The sequence below is a fragment of the Microcebus murinus genome, chromosome 18 (genome assembly GCF_040939455.1).
Source record: "Microcebus murinus isolate Inina chromosome 18, M.murinus_Inina_mat1.0, whole genome shotgun sequence".
Lineage (NCBI taxonomy): Eukaryota > Metazoa > Chordata > Mammalia > Primates > Cheirogaleidae > Microcebus > Microcebus murinus.
This window is the reverse complement of record NC_134121.1, coordinates 23,204,792-23,225,648: the sequence shown is the minus strand read 5'-3', so window position 1 is coordinate 23,225,648 and position 20,857 is coordinate 23,204,792. Positions and strand designations below refer to the sequence as shown.

The 20,857-nt window shown below is 51.6% G+C and overlaps 1 protein-coding gene across 2 annotated transcripts in view; it reads left to right on the top strand.

Moving 5' to 3' along the window:
* The first annotated feature begins 8,271 nt into the window (after positions 1-8,271).
* The window catches only part of KSR1 (kinase suppressor of ras 1), a 154,671-nt gene continuing 142,085 nt past the window's right edge, over positions 8,272-20,857 (top strand). For both annotated transcript variants that reach the window (XM_012781603.3, XM_012781601.3), the window contains exon 1: positions 8,272-8,657. In XM_012781603.3, coding sequence (XP_012637057.2) covers positions 8,433-8,657 — 225 coding nt within the window. In that variant the 5' untranslated portion in view covers positions 8,272-8,432. The remainder of the gene's footprint in view (positions 8,658-20,857) is intronic.

Below are 20,857 nucleotides of genomic sequence, written 5' to 3'. Positions count from 1 at the left end.
GGTCCTTCTTCGTGCTGCCTCATGGAGGCTGGACCCAGGGCGGGGGAAGAGATGATCTCATTATTAGTCCTCACTTTATGGAATTACATGACAATAATATGGGACCTCGCCGGGCGGGCGTGGTGGCTCATGCCTGTAATCCTAGCACTCTGGGAGTCCAAGGCGGGCAAATTGCTCGAGGTCAGGAGTTTGAAAGCGAGACCCCATCTCTATTAAAAATAGAAAGAAATTAATTGACCAACTAAAAATATATATACAAAAAACATTAGCCGGGCATGGTGGCGCATGCCTGTAGTCCCAGCTACTCGGGAGGCTGAGGCAGTAGGATTGCTTGAGCCCAGGAGGAGTTTGAGGTTGCTGTGAGCTAGGCTGATGCCACGGCACTCACTCTAGCCTGGACAACAAAGCAAGACTCTGTCTCAAAAAAAAAAAAATAATAATAATATGGGACCTCATCTATTTCCAAATCCAGATTCTCTGCTTGGGTTACTTTCACATATATGTGTAATACATGCAAGTATAAATTTAATAAGAGAGGAAGTTTTCTTCAAAAGACCCAGCAAGTCCCTATTAGGAAATTCAGTCTTGCAAAAGTAAAAGTGTTCTTATTGATGTTATCTTGCAACGTGACCTTTGTAAAGACCCTTACTATTCATTCATTCAGCAACTATTAATATTTATTTAGCAGCCACTGTGTGCCACGCACTGTTCTAAGTACTGGGAACATAGGGATGGGCAAGACTGCCGGAAAACAAGTCCCTGCATAAACAAGGAAACAAATCCATAAACTCACCAGATTGACAAATGGTCATAAGGTCAGATTGACAAATGGTGATAAGGTCAATGAAGGAAACAGGCAGGCAGCATGACACAGTGACAGGGGCAGGTAGGGAGTGACTGGCTCTAGAGAGCTTGCCCAGGGGAGGTGACATTTGAGCTGAGAGCTGAAGGATGAGAAAGCACCCTGCACCTGGTCGAGGTGGGCCAGAGAGGGGACACAAAGGAGACAGGCCGCACGGGGAAGAGAAAACCACCCCAGGCTGAGCTCTGGGGCCAGCAGATTCAGAGGAGACACCAGCGAGGAAGACCAAGAAATTGGGGGCCGGAGGGGCAGGAGGGGAAGCAGAGGCACTTAGGGTCAAGGGAGCCAAGAGGACTGTTTCCAGGGGGATGAGGCAACTATGCTTGAGAGGCTGCTCTTCGGATTTGGAATGTGGAAGTCGCTGGTGACCTTGAAAAGAGGAATTTCGGTGGAACGCTGTCAGGCTGTATGACGGAGAGAAAGCTAGACTAGCAGCTTGGAGAAAATGAAGTGTGAAGTGAAGACTCCGAGTGCAGACAACTCTTCCAAGAAGTTTTGCTATACACGTAAGCGGAGAAGCAGGGCAGCAGCCGGAAGGGGATTTGGGGAGGAGGGAAGGTGTGCTGGCCAACCTCCCACCCAAGATCCAGTCTCTGCCATTTGTGTCCCACGCTGGGCCCTGCCAGAGTGACCCTTTTGTGATGCATCACCAGGGCTCTTGTTAGAACACGTCCAGATGGGTTCAGCCAAGGGGAGGCAAAGGCAGGAGGAAAGAGAGAGCGGGTGACTGTCCCCTCTCCCCCTCCACTTCCGTGCCTTGTCCCCTGCAGGAGCTGGGCCCCACCCCCACCCCCAGCCTGCCGTTCCTTCCGGGCTGCCCCTCCTCCATGGCTTCTGGACACTATTTCTTCCCCTGGGCCTTTCTGCGCCAGGAGTTACCACTCCATCCACCATCGCTCATCTGCGGGTGCCCCAGCACCCTTGTTTGTTCCCTTAACTTTGGAAGTAGCCCCTTTGACATCAGTGGAGCCATCTGAGCGAATTCTGATTCCTGCCAGGCCCTAACTGATGCAGAGGTCCCTCCTTCACTTCCTCCCTCTCTCTCCCCCTTTCTCTCTTTCTTCCATCAAGGGAGATCCTAGAACACGTGTGTATGTGTGTGTGTATGTGTGGAATGGAGGCCTTGAGCCTGCTGGAGGGCCAGCGTCCAAGCAGGAGGCCGCTGCCTGCCCCTGGAGCAGGAATCCTGCGGCCCCGGGAGGAGGGGCAGGAGGGCTGGCGGATGGGGTCTGGTGGCTTCCAGTTTCTCAGTGAAGTATGAACCGGGACCATCAGCTGAGCAGTGCGAGGTAGTTTGCGGAGTCAGAAGGAAGGGCGAAATACCCACCTCGGAGGGCAGGAAAATGAACTTTCTAGGAAAGGTCGGTAGGGTTGCCAGGCATGAGGAGTGCCCATTTGAGGTTTGTGGTCACGAATTTAAAGAGCAACCGCCAGCAGGGCTGTGTGCTTTCCTCCTGCATCATTGGGCTGCTCCGGGGGGAGCCTGGAGAAGGGGGGGGCAGGTTTTACGAGGGTTGGGATTTAGCCAGGTTGGTAGTGTGGGCAGAGAGGGGGCAGGTTGACTGAGGGCGTCAGCCAGGGAGTGACAGCTGTGATGAGCGTGGGGTCTACTGGGGCTAGGAGGGAAGGAAGGGCATGAGCACGTGATGGTAAGGGAGGTGATAATGAAATTGGGGGTGGAGAGGAAGCCAGAGCCCATGATAAACGGGCTGCAGTGATTGGGAGATTAGTACAAAACCCCACAAGACGAGGGAGCACTCGGTGTACCCTGATGGCATTAGGCGGGCAAGGATTTGGAAAGTGGGGGAGGACAAACATCCTGGAAGGTCACTAGGAGAAAAGAGGGCACCCACATCACCTCCTGGCCTTCCCTGGCCAGTTTCTTCCCTGGCCCTGCATGTCCCAGCGTGACTCTCTTTCCTGCTAGGTTGCCTGAAAAAGCCCATGACAAACGTGTGTGTCTTCAGTTTTAAGGCTGAGAAGGCCATTTTCCCACAGCCCGGTTCTGGACACACCGCACAGGTGGTAGTGACGTGTCTTCCAGAACGAGCAACCTGTGGGCCCCTCGGGAGTCAGTATCCCAAGATACAAGCCCTGGCTTCCATGCCATTATTTGTTTGTTTAAACTCGAGTTAAGCACCGTGTGTCCCAGGCCTGCCTGCTTTATTCTCCCCCTCGCAGGAGGGAGGGATGATTACACTCATTTGTACAGATGAGGAAATAAAGGCTCAGAGAGGTGAAAAACTTAGCCAAGGTCACACAGGGTCTATCTGAGGTCAAGGCAAGAACGGCAGCCTGAGCGAAGACACCGAGACACGAAACTGTGGCGTGACCAAGGCTATGGAGCAAAAGGCAGAGAGCACAGCGTGGGGCAGGTGCCTGGCCTTGTCTATAGGCCTGGGGTTCATGGACAGCCTCGAGGGGGGCCCCAGAAGTTCCAGCACAATTGTGAGTATCTGTGTATCATTTTTTTTCTGAAGAGAGGTTTTTTTTTTTTTTTAATTTTTTAATTTTCATCAGATTCTTAAACTGGGACATTTACTCAAAACAGCCTTGGGTGGCAGATAAGCTTGGAGAGGTCAGTGGGGCCCAGGAATGCAGGACCTTGTAGCCCTGGTTCAGGAATTCGTACTTCACCCTGAAGTCAACAGGGAACCCGTGGGCTTTTCTAGCTGGGAAGTGACGTGGGACCAGTCTTAGGAAGACAGCAGAGGTTTGCTGTGAGCTCAGGTAGACGGGAAGTCCTTTTATAGACTATAAAGTGATGTACTATGTACCTCGTATCCCCAGAGCCTGGTACAGTGCTGAGCCTATACTGGGGGCTCAGTAAATATCTGTTGAATGAACGAATGAGTAAATGAACTAATGAGCACAGGTGTATGTAACAGCAATTTAAAAAGTGCATGAGGAAGGAGGAATGCTTGAGTCCAGGAGTCTGAGGTTGCAGTGAACTGTGATGATGCTACTGTACACTACTCAGGGTGACAGAGTGAGACCCTGTCTCAAAAAAAAAAAGTGCATCTCTCCAGGGTAATTCCATGCATTGTTGGATGATTTAACTGAAGGTGAAATCCAGGAAATGCAACCTTCTCCCACCTGCCCTAAGCTCTAACGGAGACCTGCTGAGTGCTGAGATGGGTGGAGGTGGGTGTCGGGGAGAGTGGACGTGGCACTGGAGGGTGTGGCCACACCTGGCCGCAGCACAGGGCTCTTCCCAAGTGCATCTTTGGAGGAGTGCCGGGATGGCCAAAACCCTTTCTTTCCTCCTTCTGCATTTAACCCATCAGCGTGTCCCGTTGACTCTGTCTCCAAAACGTGCCCCCTGTTCCCTCTGTGTCCTGCAGCTCCTCCACTCCCACCCAGTTCCTGCTCCCCCGCCTCGCCTGGGCAACTGCAGCGGTCTCAAAACCAGTGCCACTGCTCTGCCCTTGTCTGCTACCAGCCCTTCTCCATGTGGCAGCCGGAGGGATCTTTTAAAACATTTCTGCAAAGAATGTGACTTTCTTTCCATGTGCTTCTAAAACTGCAATATATATTAGGGTCGAGTGGGAATTTTGCCAAAATGCAGGCTGCGATTCCGTTGATCTGGAGTTGGGCTTGAGACTGCATTTCTAACAGGCTCCTAGGAAATGCAGTTGCTGCTACTCTCGGACGATGTTAGAGTAACAAAGGCTTACAGAAAAACCCAAACTTCCTTCCCATGTCCTACTTTAGCTGGCCCCTGCCCAGCTCTCCCACGTCATCTCCAATCCCTGTTCTTCTCTCTCATCTTGCTGTCGCCACACTGGCCTTCATTCTGTTCCTGGAGTGTGCCAAGTTGTTCCTGCCTCAGGGCCTTTGCACATGATGTTCCCACTGCCTGGAATGAACCTCTCCGGAACTCCTTTTCTTTATTTAGATCTTAGTTCAATGGTCGGTCAGAGAGTACTTCTCTGACCACTTTATTTAATGAAGTACCTCATCCCCCAGGGACTCTCAGCTATTTGCTTTTTTTTTTTTTTCCTTCATAGCACTTATCATTCCCAATTTATTTTGGTAATATATTTGTTGACTTGTTCATTTCCTGTTTCCACCCTCGTGTATGTTGCACTTGGATAATGACTTGGTTTCCTTCACTCTGAGCCTAACCCTGAGCCTTTTCACATCTGTGGGGCCTGTGCATGAACATGCTCCTGCCAGTGTTTAGATGCAGGCTAGCTGGAAAAACTAAACGGAGGTGCCTGAGGCAGAGGGGAGGGAGGAGGGAAGGAGCAAACTTTCTCTACTCAGGGGCTGCAGAAAAAGTCTTAAGAACCTGGAGATGATGGTGAATCTAAGAATCAACATGTAACAGATGAATTCATCTAACCAGAAGAAACTGGAAGGCAGGAGAAGAAAGTAACTAATGTTAGTTAAAGGAATTAATAAGGTATTTGGAACAGTGTAAGTAAAATAGTGTTTACCGAATAAATAAATATGTGGAACCCTGATTTTATGACTATCACTTCACATAATCTGTTCATCCTCACCACACACAAGAAGCTGTGCTGTAAGATTAGATTTACTCAAGGTCATATAAGACTTGCCCAAGGTCATACAGCGATTCAGAGACCGAGCTGACAACCCCACTCTCTAAAACAGCTCTATTCCAAGTTGTAAACGCCATACTCCCTGTCCCTGTCCCCTGCTTTATGCGGTGCCGTGCCATCTGTTACCTCTTGATACTCCATGCATTCTACTTGGTTGTTTATTTTCTCTCACCAGAATATAAATCCTTACCTAAGGGTAAGGATCTTTGTTTTGTTCACTACTGTTTTCCAGAACCCAGAACAGGGCCTGACACATAAGTAGACACTTAATGAATACTTACTGAATGTTAGAAGGATGAATGAAGGGGTGATTTAAAAATCCTTGCTTTCTCCACCTCTGCGTGTGGCTGATGGAACCCTCAGATCCAGGGAAGAAGGTGGGAGTCCCACTGCAATGAACTGGGACGGAAAGCCGTGGCCCACCAAACACTTTCCACATTCAGAGGGAAGACTGTATCCGCAGAGGAGGGAGGCTGCACCGAGCCTGGTGGGAGAGTAGCCAGGGAGCTGGCGTTTGTCCAGTCTCCAGCTCAGACTCCACCGCTGTGGTGGGGTGGGTGGGCGTGGAGGCCACAGGCTGGCCATGGCTCTTCTCAGGAAGTGGCTTCCCACATAAAGTGGCCCTGGAGGGAGAATGTGTTGACCAGGCCCCAGTGGCAATTATAAGCTTGATGTAAGTGCATAAATAGGCACTTATCAGATAATCTCTTGTGAATTGAGTTAGAGTGAGTCGGTTGCTCAAACCTGGCAGCTCTGGCTGCTGGCAAATAGAGGTTCTAACCAGCCAGCCTGAGCCCTGGATGGCTCTTCGAGATAGTTCTCTCGGGCCCACTGACCTTCTTCCATGCCAAGGCTTCTCAGAGTGTGATCTCCAGACCAGCCATGTCAGCACCACCTGAGAACTTGCTAGAAATGCAAATTCTCTGGCCTCATCCTCTGATCTACAAAATCAGAAGCTGCAGGGGTGGGATCCTTCAGGCCCAGAGTTAACAAGCCCTCCAGGCGATTCTGATGCAAGTTCAAGTTTGAGAGCTATGATTACAGTTTCTCTTTCAGGGCAGTAATTACTTTGCTGCAAGGGGTAGGGTGGAGTTCAGATAACAGTCAGGCATGGGGGGATTTATACATACAATGCATGGTGTCCTGTTATACATCCAGTGAGGATTGGATCAGTGATTCTTAGTGGGAAGAGTCAGGGGTTCAGGAGGAATACCTTTGGATTTCACAAAATCTCCATGAGTTAGTTTGCAAAAGCACATTTTAACATTATTGTAGTTTTGCTTTTTAGACTTGATATTTAATTTATTTTGAAATGACAAATGATATTAAAAGAAAGTGTAATGTAAACTGCCACCCAGGACTGATTGTTTTAGTGTCTATAGCTCAAGTGAGAGTACACTGCTTGGATCCCAACTCCTGTCCAATCCTCATCCTCAAAAAAAACCACAAAACATTTTTATCTATGCGCGTGCACACATGTGTGTGCACACACACACACACACACACATACACACCCTTACTAGCTACCTAGGCCTCAGCTGCCTGAGAATAAGAGAAACATGACTTGGGACCTTTCTGAAAGGGCTCATGAGACAGGCTGCAAACTTTACGGAACCCAGTGTGCCTTGCACTCTATTTGGCTCTGTGAAGAGGTGCAAAGATAAATTAGCCAGTGGTTTCTGCAATCACGACGTTTGCAAGAGAATATTCACGAGGGAGACATTTCTTCCGGTTGGCAGATGTTTGAAGTATGGAGATCGAGACCTTTGATCAGTGTCTTGGTTTTTCAGTTTCACCTGATAACAGGGCACATGAGGTGAACTGATGGGAGAGGAGGGTGAACAGATGGCGGGTTAGGAGGCGCAGAAAGGCATAGACAACAGAGGCTACCAGTCCCTGGCAGTACTGTTCCCATGCCGGCTGCTTGGGTCCAGGGCCATATTTAGGAGATCTGAGGTTAGACTGTAACAATTGTTAACATTTATCCGGTGGCCACATGTGCCAGTTAACAGTCTAGATGCTGTTCTTATATTTAATATTAACTCGTTCTTCATAGTAATCCTATGAGGTAGGTCTTTGACTGATCAGGCACGCAGAGGAAAGTGAACTTGCCCAAGATCACACACTAGGCAGCGGTGGAGTCAGAATTCGAACCCGGGCTGCCGCACGTGTCCGTGTCCGGCGTGGCCTGCTGGGTCGGGGACGGTGGAGGAATGGAACACTTATTTTGATGAGTAAAAGGGGCCCAGAAGACCGCCCTTCCGTCTTTCTCCATGCCTGAGCATTCCTCTTGGTGGACAATCGAGAGCAAAGTGCTACGTGAACAGCTACAGGAAAATTACTTTAAGCCCTTTCCCACTAGATGGCGGCCCCTAAACCCACATAAAAATCCCGAAGCCTCCACCGTCCCCGTCCTCCAGGCCGGGCCTGCGCCCGAGGTGCCGCCGGACGCACCCCCTCCCCGCGCCCAGTGGGGCAGCGGGCTCGGCCCCGCCCCATCCGGGGGTCGCGGGAAGCTCCCGGGCCGGGTGGGGGGCGGGCGGGCGGGGAGACGAGCCCCCGACCCACCCCCACTCGGCGCCCGAGGGCGGAGCCGGCGCGGAGCAGCCCTGCCGGGGCGCCCAGGCGGGGCCTTCCCGCACCGCGCGCGCCGGCCGGGCAGGGAGCGCCGGGAGCGACGGCGGGGCGCGGCCGGGCCCCGAGGGCGCGGGCCGGGCGGCAGGTGCGCGGCGCGGACTACAAGTCCCAGCATGCCCGGCTGCCCTGACCCGGCCCCCGCTGCCGCTTAAAGGCTCCGGGAGCCGCAGCCGTCGGGTCGCCGCGGCTTTCGCTTTGCCGCCGCGGCTGGGCGGGCGGGAGGAGCAGCAGGCTCGGCGGCCGGCTCTCCTGGGGTCCCGGCGGGGCAGCGCCGCGTCCAGCCCTCCCGCTTCGGGGATTCCCGGCCGAGGCGCCCGCGCCCCCGGGCTCCCCGCCTCGGCCCCCCGCGGCCCCGATGCCGAGGCATGGATAGAGCGGCGCGGCGCGCGGCGGCGATGGGGGAGAAGAAGGAGGGCGGTGGGGCCGCGGCGGCCGCGGATGGGGGCGCCGGGGCCGCGGCCAGCCGGGCGCTCCAGCAGTGCGGGCAGCTCCAGAAGCTCATCGACATCTCCATCGGCAGCCTGCGCGGGCTGCGCACCAAGTGCGCGGTGTCCAACGACCTCACCCAGCAGGAGATCCGGACCCTGGAGGTAAGGGGGCCGCCGCGCCCGAGGGTCTGGGACCCGGGCTGGGCCCCAGCCCCTCCCTCCGTGGCCCAGCTCACGCCTCCCCGAGTTGCATCCTTGAGCCCGGGTCGCACCCTTTGAGGCTTCTTCTCCCTCCTCCACTCTCTGCTGCGGCAGCTTGGGAACCCAGGACCAGCCCTCACCTTTGGGCAGGTTTTGGGGGGCGGGTGTGCAGTGGGAACTGGGACGGAGGAGCCCGTGGGCCGGGTGGGCGGCGTGTGGACATCCCCTTCTCCGCCCCCACCCCGTTTCCAGTTTGCGGGGCCGCAGGACTCATTCTCCCACTGAGTCACACGCTGGACTTTTCCTCGTGTGGCTGAGTCGAGCAGCCGTGGGCCGGGGTGACGGGGAGGTCCCCTGAAGTGTGAGCGCAGGCCTGCCGTCCTCTGCCTTCCCCTCGCGCCCCAGCCTCCGGCTTGTCCTTTCCTCTCCTCCAGGTCTTGTCTGCCGCTATTCAAAAAGTGTTTGCTGAAACTGCATTTTTTTGCCGTTCAGGCGTTTGGTGCTTTCCTTTCGCGTTCCCACAGTTCACTGCTTAAAATGTAATTACCCACTGACTCCCCCCCACGTCCCCCCAAAGATTGGATTTTGGCTTAGGGAGGATTATGCTGGGGAAGGAAGCCTTTGGTGGGAAGATGACACTATTTAAGGGATTGTGCTGCAGACAGCCTGGAGTGTAAGGAAGAAATAAGACATACGGGCCCTCCTCTCTCAAATTGTAGCCGGGAAGTGCAGTATTAGAAGGATTAGGAAGATCCAGCCAAAAGGGTTGTTGGGTTCTCAGAAGGCTGAGCCCCGCCCCCCACAGCCCCCAGTACCCAATGGAGGGAAACTCTTGCATTCCCAATTTGCTTTTGTCCAGGGACTGGGCTGTGAAACTTCAGGACCAGTTAACAGCCACCCTGTCTTGAAAGAAGGGGCCTCTCACCGTCTTGCATTGCCACATCTGGCTTTCTGCAGGTCTGAGGGTGTTTTGTTTTATTAGAGCCTCAATTTCTCACCCCCCTCCCCCCTTGCTAATTGCCTGTGCCAGCTGTCATAGGGCCCAGCGGTGGTTGTGGTAATTATCATATACAAGACCAGTCCTCCCGCCATGCACACCACAAGCCTGAATCCTTCCTTGTTCGGTTCAAAATGCTCAGGGGTGACTCTCCCGCCGTTTTATTTTCTTAAAAGCTACGAAGGCCAGGGACATTGGAAGAGTCCACAATCAGTGCTTGCTATTATTATTTTTTTTTAATCACAGTTGCTATAGCAGTACTGACCAGGGCTTCGCTTGAAAAACAAACCAACAACCCCCCCCCCCCCCACAACTGGCCCTTCTGTGTGCTTGCTGCTGCTTTCCACGCGGCGAGAGAAACTGATTTCTTGAACGCAGCTGTGAGTGTGTTTGCCCAGCAAAGTTCGGTTTTTAAGCCAACACAATAGGGGGCTTGTGTGGCTTAGTTCCGGGAGGAGGGGTCGTTGTCCAGCAGTGGCTGTCTGGTTGGACTGCAGTGTTGTTGGGCTGAGAGAATGTTCTCTGTGTTGGCCTCTGGCGGATTGTCCCCACGTCCCTCTGAAGTGCTCCTGGCTCCCAGAGTGTGTATATAAGGAGAACCGTTTGCTGTTCATTCTCTGGAAATGGCCCTTTGTCCTCCAGGTACCCTGACTTCCAAAGTCACTCTTTTTGGTGAAGGTGGGGCGTCATGACACCCCAAAGCATACAGCTATTTAAGTCTCCAGTGGCTTCCCCTCCTTAGTGTTTGTTTGGATGATCGTCTCTGAAGGCCCAAAGGGGATTTGCAGTGTAAATGCAGCTTCTTCTTTCCACCATGATGTGGATTCAGGTTCACGCTACTTGTGGGAAAGGCGGGGCCTGAGTTGTTTGTTCGGATGGGACTTTAGACCCCTGCAGCTGGTTCCCTGGGGCTGCCACCAGCTGGTTTGGAAGAATCCCCTCATCCCAGAGGCCTCAGCCTCCTCACCTGCAAAACTAGGAGGTCGGAGTGGACTCAGGGCTCTTGTAGCTCTAAATTCTGTAGTTTAGTGAAAGAGACCCAGCTGGGTTGAATCAAATGTTTGCGATCACTGTCATACATACCCCCCTTTAAAAATATCCCTGTTTATGAACGGTTCTAAAATTCAGATTTACCAAACTGATAAAGTAAGGGGGTAAGTTTATAACTACAAGATTCTTTGCCCTAAAAGCAGCATGGTGAACAGAAAGCCCATGGCTTTGAAATTGGGTCTGAGTTCTGTGTGCGTGACCTTGGGCAAGTCCTGTGACTTCTGAAGCTCAAGCTTGCCTCTCTGTAAAGTAGGGATGAGGCTGCGTCCACCTGCCAGGTTCTTGTGCGTCTGTCAGTCTGTGCTGTTATTACTGAAAGATCTGCCTATAAGCTTTCCCTAGTGGGAGTCCGGTAGCATTTATGTCACAGGACACCTTTAGGGGAAGGCACGTCTACAGCTGGCTCTTATTTCCTAGAGGCCGGTGACACGGGCCAGGAAACAATCCCAGCAAGCTGGGTGGAGGTGGCCCACCCCCAGCAGCACGTGGGGAGGCCAGGCAGGCCAGTGGCCGTCCATGCTGGCTTTCTTTCCTGTTCTGTGGGTTCCTCTCGAACTCCAGGCCAGGGCCTCCCGAGACTGTGCTTGTGACATTGGATTCCTGGCGTCTGAAGAACAATCTGACCAGAGGGCTTGGCTTACGCAACTGTACCAGTCTGCTCCCCGGAAGCTTTGGAACCCCAGCCCACTTTGGCCTTCATTAAATAAGCTCTCAGTGGGAGAAGCAGCATGTGAAATGTCCCTGGAAGTCCCTGACCTGGGACGGGCTGACGTTGCCCGAGATGCAGGTTGTGCTGGTGTGCGGGGTCAGCGTGTCTGGCTGCCCAGGGAGGGCTTTGCTCTTTGTGAAAGGGGTAGAAGGAGCTGAGCTGTAACGTTCGCCTTCTTGCCAGCAGTGTGCCGGACCCTTCTCCACCTCATACGATTTCCTGCAGACCCACCGGTCTTCTTCACTCACACACATTTCCCCTCTCTACATGGAAAGGGAGGGAGGCCAGGGTCTTATCTGTACACAGAACTTGTGAGGCTACTTCATCCTGGCAGGACCCGGTGTTCGGTCTCCCTTAGAGCCTTCCAGGGGTCCGAGAATTCTGCCAAGGCAGGTGGATTGAATGTTTTCGTTCCCCGGATGTGCTCACGCAGGCACACCTGGCCTGCCTCGTAGCTGGGCCTGGAGCCCATGCCAGTTCATTCCTTTATTCCTTCGTCCCCTGTGGGTAGAATCTGTGCCCAGCACTGCACTGGGGAGACAGGGTATGCAGAAGCAGACACTCATGTTGCCTTGTGACAATTCACTTTCTGGGGACATTGCAACTTGCCCTTTCCTGCCAGGCCACTGGTACTTCCCAGAGACAGGCTGTGCTGCACCAAGTCTCCCTACCTTGTGCTCTTATAGGTACCAAAAATCTCCCCTAAGCAAGCTGAGTTGGCAAAAGGGGTTTCCCAAAGGACCTTGACCATAGCTGGGGAGGAGACACCGGGAAGCTGTGATAGCTACAGTCTCTGCTTTGCTGCTTCTCTGAGCAGTTGCCCTGGAGCCAGGAGGTGTCTGGAGGAAGGTCAGAGAGGCCTGACCCTTGCTCAGCTCTGCGTGGCAGAGGTCAGAGCTTCGCTGTGGGGAGGACCTGAGCTCTCCCTGTGTTCTCTGGAAGCATCTGGATCGTGGAACTGCGGGGAGAGGAGAGGGGTGTATGTGCTCATATTGGGTTCTTAGGGCATGCATGGACATGCATCCACCGGCCAGACCTCCCGTTGTTATTGATTTGCTTACTGAGCTCCTAGCCGGCAGCCGCCTGGCAAGGGTTGTGAGGGAGGCGGGATGCTCTCCCAGTCTTTGGGCTGTAGGGGCACTGTCCATCTAGGGGGAGCCAGACAGGTGCACCGTGGTGACTCTAGTACCACAGCTGGCAGGCCGTGCATTGGGAATACTACTGAACCCTTGACCAGTCCAGCCTCCTGTTTTTATGGGAAATATTCCCAGAGTCTCGGTGACTTCTCCCAGATCACACATACCTGGCAGAACCGGGAGTGAAACCTGGCTTTCCTTTCCCACTCAGCCACTGTCTAGGGGGGTGGCATTTCAGTGCGGCTGTGCGCAGCCATAGCTGTAACCTCCTGCCTGAGCGACTCCAGTTACCCCTGAAGGGATGTGGACCTGGGGCACTGTGCCTTTTGGTGTCCACTTTTACCTTGGCAACGTTTTCCCTGGTGTAGCCTACTTCCCGAGTGTTCCCGGGAGGCGCCCCGCAGGGCCGGGGTGCTGGAGATAGGCCTTAGCAGACCTGCAGCCCAGGCTGGTGTGGGTGCCTGCGTGCAGACAGCGGGGGAAAGGCCTCCTTCCCTTTCAGGGTTGTGTCCTTTCCTCTGAGTGGTCTGGGTTGGCTCCAAAGCCAGGGAAGGGGCATTCATCCACACCACAAGCACCCTGGTCCTGCCCGCTGGCTGTGGTCTGCAGGGGGACGGTGCAGAGGTGCTAGCCCTCGATGGCAGCGTCTGCGATGCTGGGGACGAGTAGCAAAGCCTGTGGCCAAGTCCCTCTAAACTGTGCTTTTTAAAAAAAGACACCCTTCCAGAATAGGCTGGTTGAGATCTTTTTTCAACCTTTAGTTCAAGGGGAAAGCTGCGTAATGCCTTTGGGGTTATGGGAATGCCCTTCGAGTTGAGAGGGCAGACGTGGAATGAGAAGTGTTCTTTCTTGGTCACCTGTTCTGTGTTGAGCATGCCGCTGGCCTTTAACACTCACGGTGACCCTCTGAGGTTTTCTCAAACCCAGTTTGCAGACGCGGTCATTGCAGCTCAGAGGGATAAAGAGACTGTCTGAGTTAGTTGGGGGGTGGGGTTGAACCTGAGCTGACTAGTCTTCAGAACTCATCTTCTGAACTCCACAGCTCTCTCTATCGTGGGGGAATTCTGGCCAAGGTCATAGCTGTTGAAGTCAAGAAAATGGCCTCTAATAAAAAGGGCCAGCCCAGGGGCATTTGGTGGCTCAACTCCAGGTTTCTGGGCTGCCTAGTGGCCACCCAGGCTGTGCAGCCTCTGAGTTCAGACGTGGGGCTGCTTCTCTGTCGTCCAGCCCAGCACATCCTCAGAGGCGGTCCCCGTCTGCAAACTGTGATGCAGCCGGCTCCATGCTTGTCTCATTCTGAGAAAGGAGTAGCTGCCTGGAGATCAACTTGCTCATGATTTTTTAATGGCTATTTACTTTATTGTTTCTCATCAGTTCTTCTGATAATAGATTCTTTAACTTTCTACTTTTAATTAAAATATTTTAAAAATACATAATGATATATGTTCACTATAAAAAAAAGCACAAAATGAACAACATCAAAAATCACCCATAATGCCACCTTTCAGAGTTAATTCCTATGAACATTTTCCTGTATATTCTTTCAATCTTTTTATTCATTGCATTTGCATACAAATGTACATGTGTATATTCATGAAGCATACCATGTGCATTGCCTTTTATTTTATTTTTTTTTTTTTGAGACAGAGTCTCGCTTGTTGACCAGGCTAGAGTGAGTGCCATGGCGTCAGCCTAGCTCACAGCAACGTCAAACTCCTGGGCTCAAGCAATCCTCCTGCCTCAGCCTCCCGAGTAGCTGGGACTACAGGCACATGCCACCATGCCCGGCTAATTTTCTATATATATTAGTTGGCCAATTAATTTCTTTCTATTTATAGTAGAGACGGGGTCTTGCTCTTGCTCAGGCTGGTTTCGAACTCCTGACCTCGAGCAATCCGCCCGCCTCAGCCTCCCAGAGTGCTAGGATTACAGGCGTGAGCCACCGCGCCCGGCCTGCATTGCCTTTTAAATGTCTTCTGTTTAGATCAGCACATACACATATGTATTGTCACTATTAGTGGCTGCATCGTGTGGTCATACCACCCAGTGTTGGCCATTCAGGCCGTTTCCTCGTCTTGCTTTTATAAACCATGCTGCAGTGAGTGTCTTACTAGTAGTGGAATTTGCCAGGTCAAAGTGTATGAATACATTTAACGTCTGTCTGATTCTTTACAATCTTTAGGGCATAGTATAACCCTCCTCCTCAGCAGGAATGGCAGCCGTTGCATGTTTCTCCCTTTGCCACTGCCTCAGTAGCCACGCTGAAGTACGAGAGTTTAAAAAGGAGAGGGGACGTGGTCCCAGGGCTGAACTTCTGAACTATGTGGCAGGAATTATGGGTTCTAGCTTTGCGGTTGCTTGTGTCTGAGGTTCTGGGTAATGTGTTAGGGATTGTAGCGTCTAGTTTTGTGGTTACCTGCAACAAAGGGAGGGCCCTGGGCTGACCAAATAGAGGAGGGACCTTTCCTTGCTCCAGGAGAGCAGAGGGAGGGGCTGGGTTTCAGGTCTCTCCGTGTCAGGGGACTGCTCACCTTTGGGCAGTACACAACCAAATGGTAAGGTATTGGTCACTTAAGGCTCGTGAAATGCACTTTAACTGCAGCCTTGGTTTCATCACCAATCACACGTTGATCAGACAGCTATTTGTGCTATTTGTGGTGCCTGCCTTTGGGGATGATTTAGTAGAGTTGTGGGTTCCTAAGGGCTGCAGAGGATCTTAGGATTTCCATCTGGCTCAGCACCCCCATCTTATAGGTGAGGAAACTGAAGGCCTGGGGGTGGAGGGAACTGACTTGCCAGGAACCCCTGGTAGGGAGAGCTAACAAAGGATGTTGATAAGGGAGCACTGAGTTAGGAGTCAGACCTGGGGGCCTGCTTGAGTAAGACATTATACCACTTTGAGCCTGGTCTGTTGATTGAAGGTGACCCAGCAACCTGCCAATTCCACCCTCCTATGACGATGGGGTCTCCACCTCAAGGGATTTCCTGCAAGAGAACGCAGGTGGTTTGCTTTCCTAGTTCTGTCTCAATGCCTTAGGGACCCTGAGGACGGGAGAGATTCTTGGAGGGACATCTGGGGTATCCTGTGGGTGGGCCTTTATTGAAAGTCAGTCCGCCCACTGGGCTGGCTCATCCCGAATGGGCTGTCTTGAGTCTTGCACTGTCTGTGTACCTTCACTGGCTTCTCATCTTTCTACCAAAAGATCCCCTGGAAATGAAGTGGGGAAAACTTTACTCCTGTAAAGCCTAGTGTTTGTCTTAGAAACTAATGCAGATTTTGCATTTTGTACAACCCATTGTTGTTCGTTTTAATATAAAGACAATGTTATAAATTCTTTACAATTGCTTCTAGAAAGAGCAGCCTTTTAATCTAGTGTCTTCTGTCCATTTTGGCTTTCTCCCCATTCCAGAACTCAGCGGAGATGCAGAGGTACACCCTGGGGACAGCTGTTGAGATTAGAGAATGCTTTGTCATGTATTCCCAGGCATGACTGTCTCATCTGCATTGAAAAAGTCCCAGTTCAAACTGCTGCCCTGTAATAATACCTACATATTTATATACACTTGCATTTCTCTGTTGTCTTGGTCTTGGTGGGCAACAGTGTGTTTTAACTGGGCAGATTGCCTTTCCACATAACAAAGCTGAAGCCATCCCACTTGCTTGCCTTTTTTCTGCCCCATTCCATTTTCCTACCCTGAGGATAATTGCAAGAATGAATTAAGACTTGTGTTTAAAATTAAAAAAGAAAAAAAAAAAGGAAAAGAAAGTATAATTCAGTATGTGGACTTGTACCAGCTCTGCTTGGGAAAAACAACTTTTCATACAGCATAAACTATAGACTTGTACTGGCAACATAGTGATCATAAAGGTTTTGCTTTCTGCAGATCTGATGAGATAAGCCGCTTTAAAAAGTGGTGGGGCTTTCTTCTGCCTGGCAACTGGGGGTTTTGAGTTCCAATTTACCCAATTAATTTGGGTTCAGTTTTGATATGGATAAGCAGGGCTAGCTTCACTCATGGTGCACACAGAGTTTTGCTGATAAGAAAAAGAAAGTTACAGGTAACTTTTAAAAAGCAACCTGAGTGTTCCTACTCATTACACACTATCTTGAGAACTCCTGCCCCCCCCTTCAAGACTGGAGCCCCTGAAAGTACTTACTGCATCCTTTCCCTCTATTCTGTGTTCTGCAAGATGCTCCTGTGAAAGAGGGCTTCAAGGAGTTGAGAATGTGCTGCATCAGCCACCTCCCTCCTGGAGATCCCTGAGGAGAAGGAGGATTTGTGTTTTAAAGGCTCTGATAAGTCCTGCAGCAAGGGTTCCCAACCTTGTTTTTTTTTTTTTTTTTTTTTTTCATTTGAGGTTCCAGGTAGAATTGGGTGGGTTAATTGGGTGGTATCCCTGCAGACTTACCCAGTCTGGAGAGGTTGCCTTTTGTTGAGGGAGGTGCTTTACAAAAGGAAGCAGGGTGTCTTCTGGGAACTACACCAGCACTTAAAGATATTTATCACTCAATCCTTCCCGCAAGAAGAGGAAAACTTGCCCAGAGAAGCCTGCTTGCCTGGAGTCAGCACCTCTTGCCTCCTGCTGGCCCTGGGTGCATTTAGCCTGGTGTGAAGGGCATGCTCTGCGGCAGGGTCTACCAGGAACCTCATGATCCCCTTGGTGGGCAGAAAACAATCCAGTCCCCGAGAAATGCAGATGGCTGTGGGTGTGTTTGAGCCTAGGGCTGCAGTGGGGAGGGGAAGGGCTGGGCTGCAGAACCGAGGAATGCTTTTTAAAACAAAAAAGGAAATGCTGGCTCTGAATGGAGAGGAAAGGAAGCAGCTTCCTGTTTCTGGCAGTGGCTTTTTGAAAGGAGGAGCTCTTTCTGGCCCCGTGGCCTATGGCGGCCTGGGCTAGCTGGGGCCACTCTAGGTGCACGAGAGTCCCAGCTCCCACACCCCTGCCTGAGGTTTCAGAAACAGAGCACTAGTTCTGCCCCATTTCATTTTCCCCAGGTCACTGAGTCAAATGGATGTGTGGTTTCCAAAACGAACCTCTATACCTGTTGCAAAATGGGTGTGTCATAATAGCTGACGTTTTCTTTTACTGCGAGCTTACTCTGTGCCTGGCCCCATTGCCAGGGCCCGTATGTGGCATTTACTTCTCCCAAGAACCTTATGAGGAAGGTCCTCTTGCCATCCCCATTTTATAGATGCAGAAACTGAGGTGTAGGTTAAATGACTTGCTCAAGAGTCGACACAGCTGAGACTGAGCTGTGACTTGAACCCAGATAGTCTTAATTACCTGTCTGCCCTACAGTTACCTGCCTGTCCTGCCCAACTTGCATTTGCTAACTCCTCCAGCTGGAAGATCTGTTAGCATGGAATAATTTTTTAAGACTCTGATGGCCTTTGTCTGGACTCTGGAGGGTAGCCTCACAGCTCCGGCCATGTCCTGGTGATTCTCAGGTGAAATGCCTGGGTCTGAGCTTACGTTTTTTTTGAACGTTATTATGGAAATGTTGAGACACATACAAAAGTGGAGAGAATGGCATGATGACCCCTCCCCTCCAATGTGGTGATTCTCCAGCCTCTGCAGTAACCAGGGCTTGGGTCACCTGGTGCATTTATGCTCCAAATAAGCCCGGTTTGGTCTCCGGGAAGCAGAGTGACCCTGGGAGGTCTTCCAGCGCAGCCTTCTGCCTTTGGGCAGAGCTGTACTTATCTCAGCAGACTGGGAGGAATCTCTTTACCTTTGGTTTTAATTTTTTCCCCCACAAGCTTGCTCTGGCTTCTGCAGCCTGTACGTTGTGGGGAGTCCGTCTCACTATCTCACCTGAATCTCCTGCTGCACCTGAAACCCGATCTCGGGTGGCGGAGTGCCTTCCCTGTCCCCACGGCGCTGCCTGAGACCGAGATGAGAGTCTTTAACAAAGCAGGGCCACCAGCCCCAGCAGAGTCACACTGTGACATGTCCTGATTTCCAGTGCGCCCTTCTGCGTGGCTCTAGTATCTCCTCTTCTGCCTTTCCTTGTTGCTTTATCCCCACTATGAGGTCAGTGTATTTCAGCCAGCGTTTATCGAGCACCACCGTGCGTGGCCCCTGGGGAGAAGAGCCGGAGAGTACAGGCAAGCGACAGTATTCCCTGGGAGCCCTGGGTGAACCCTCATCTCTGCGGTTCCAGCCTGGAAACTGGATCCAGCACCTGCAAAGGGGCTTCCTTGCCCTTGGAGGCTTTTCTATCATGGTTCTGCTCAGACCTTCCCAAAGCCTGGTTTTGCCAAACACTCTGGAATGTCTTTTCGCCATGGTCTCTTGAACCCAACAGTGGTGGTTTTCGTTTTTGTCTTGTTTTTTGCTGTTTTCTCTTACAAGTGTGTCTCAGGTGCCATATCACTTTTTGCTGGCTGTTTGAGATCTCTGGGTTTGGCCTCCCCAACACAATCATGATGTCATTACGGGAAAGGACCACCTCTAGCACTTAGTGGGCGGTTGAGGCACACATTAAGGACGTCTGGGCTCTGGAGAGAGAACAACACTTTCATATCCTGACTCTATTCCTTGGTGGCTCTGTGACCTTGGACAAGTTCTTTAACTCTCTGGACCTCAGTTTTGTTAAAAGGGGATAAGAATAGGCTTGTTTTGGACTCTTGTGAGAAGTTACTGACATACAGAGATGTGCTGGACAGTTGAATTCTTACAAAGAAATCAATATATATATTTTTTGACCTTCTCTCACTTAGCATTATTCTAAAACACTTTTCCATGTTGCCCTATTATCTTCCTCTGGTCATTTAAATTGCTGCATGATATTCTATCTAGTGGATATGATGTAATTTTGCCAGAGCATCGTTGGATATTTCGGTTGTTTCCAGATTTCTGCTATTATAAACAACGTGACTGGAATCATCTTTATTACAGGAGCCTCTTTATTTTTGTTCCTATTCTGAATTCATTTCCTTGGGATAATTCCCAGGGATGGAATTACTGGGTCAAAGAGCATGGATCTGTGTGTGTGTGCACACGAGTAGTAGGAATTGCTAAACCATTCTCCATGTTATGCCTTTTGAACGATGGCTATCTTAAAAGTTGTATTCCTGAGTAAATATCTCATTTTTTTTAACAGTCCTTTTGGTCTTTGTGCCTTTCTTCCCATCTCCTCCCATTTTTTTGGTTAAATCATTCCCCATCTTGAATTTGCTATCTATTTCTCTCTTCTGTCCATTCATTTGGTGACAATCATTGAACATCTGCTGTGTGCCAGGCACCGTTTTAGGTACTGGGGAAGGGACAGGGAAGACAGGGGGCTTCCTTTAGTGGAAAGAGAAAGAGAATGAACAAGCTGACAGACAGAAGTGGTTTGAGAAAAAGAAAACCAGAAGTGGGTTGGAGAGTGGGGGGCATGGGGCGGAGGTTGCTCTTTTACATCAGGCGGTTGGGAAAGGATGTTTGAGCTGAGTCTTGAAAGGCGAGAAGGCCGCTGGAGCTTTGAGGAGTGTTCCAGGCAGAGGGACCACGTGTCCCTTGAGGCAGACATGAATGTCATGTGTTCAAGGACCAGGAAGGAGGCCGGTGTGCCTGGAACAGTGTGGGGAGGCTGATTGGCAGCCAGGTCGGGGAGGCAGGCGGAGGTGTGGCTGTTTCTCCAATGCTGGGCCCTGGGGAAGAATACACGCACTAATTCAGCAAATGGTTGCTGTCCCCCCCACCCCCCACTGTTCTGGGATAGGAGTGAATGGGGAGTGTATTGTGCTCCAGAAAGTCAGCTGAGCGGGGAGTTTGTGGATGAGTAAGCCAGTGGAAGGTGCTAGTGAGGTGTGAAGGAAGGCCCGTGAGGCCGCAGGGCTGACTCATCTCTGCACTGAGGTGTGTAGGGACTTGGGAAACGTTTCTTGATCTGCACCTAGCCGCGCTCTGTGCTGCCAGCCTTCGCCGTGGCAACTGAAACTCGGTTCTCTGATGTGAGGCCTGGCGGTCTCGGCGGGGTTGGGGGCACCCTGGACCTCTGCCAGGGAAGGGGGCCTGCGAACTGAGGTGCCAGCTCAGATGTGGGGCTCTGATCCGCGGTATGAGTGTCTGGGTACCCACTTTCGGGAAACAAGCCTGAGAAGTGGCCATGGGAAAACCCCTCCCCACCAGGCTGCTCTGCCCTGACCCGTGCCTGCCCCACAGGGGCCTCTGGTGTGTGGCTCTTGCTGGGAATGTGGACTTGGGGACGTTGTGCTTTTTCGTGGCTTTCTTCCCTTAGGACGGGGCAGAGAGGGGCTGTGGGGTCTGAGATGATGC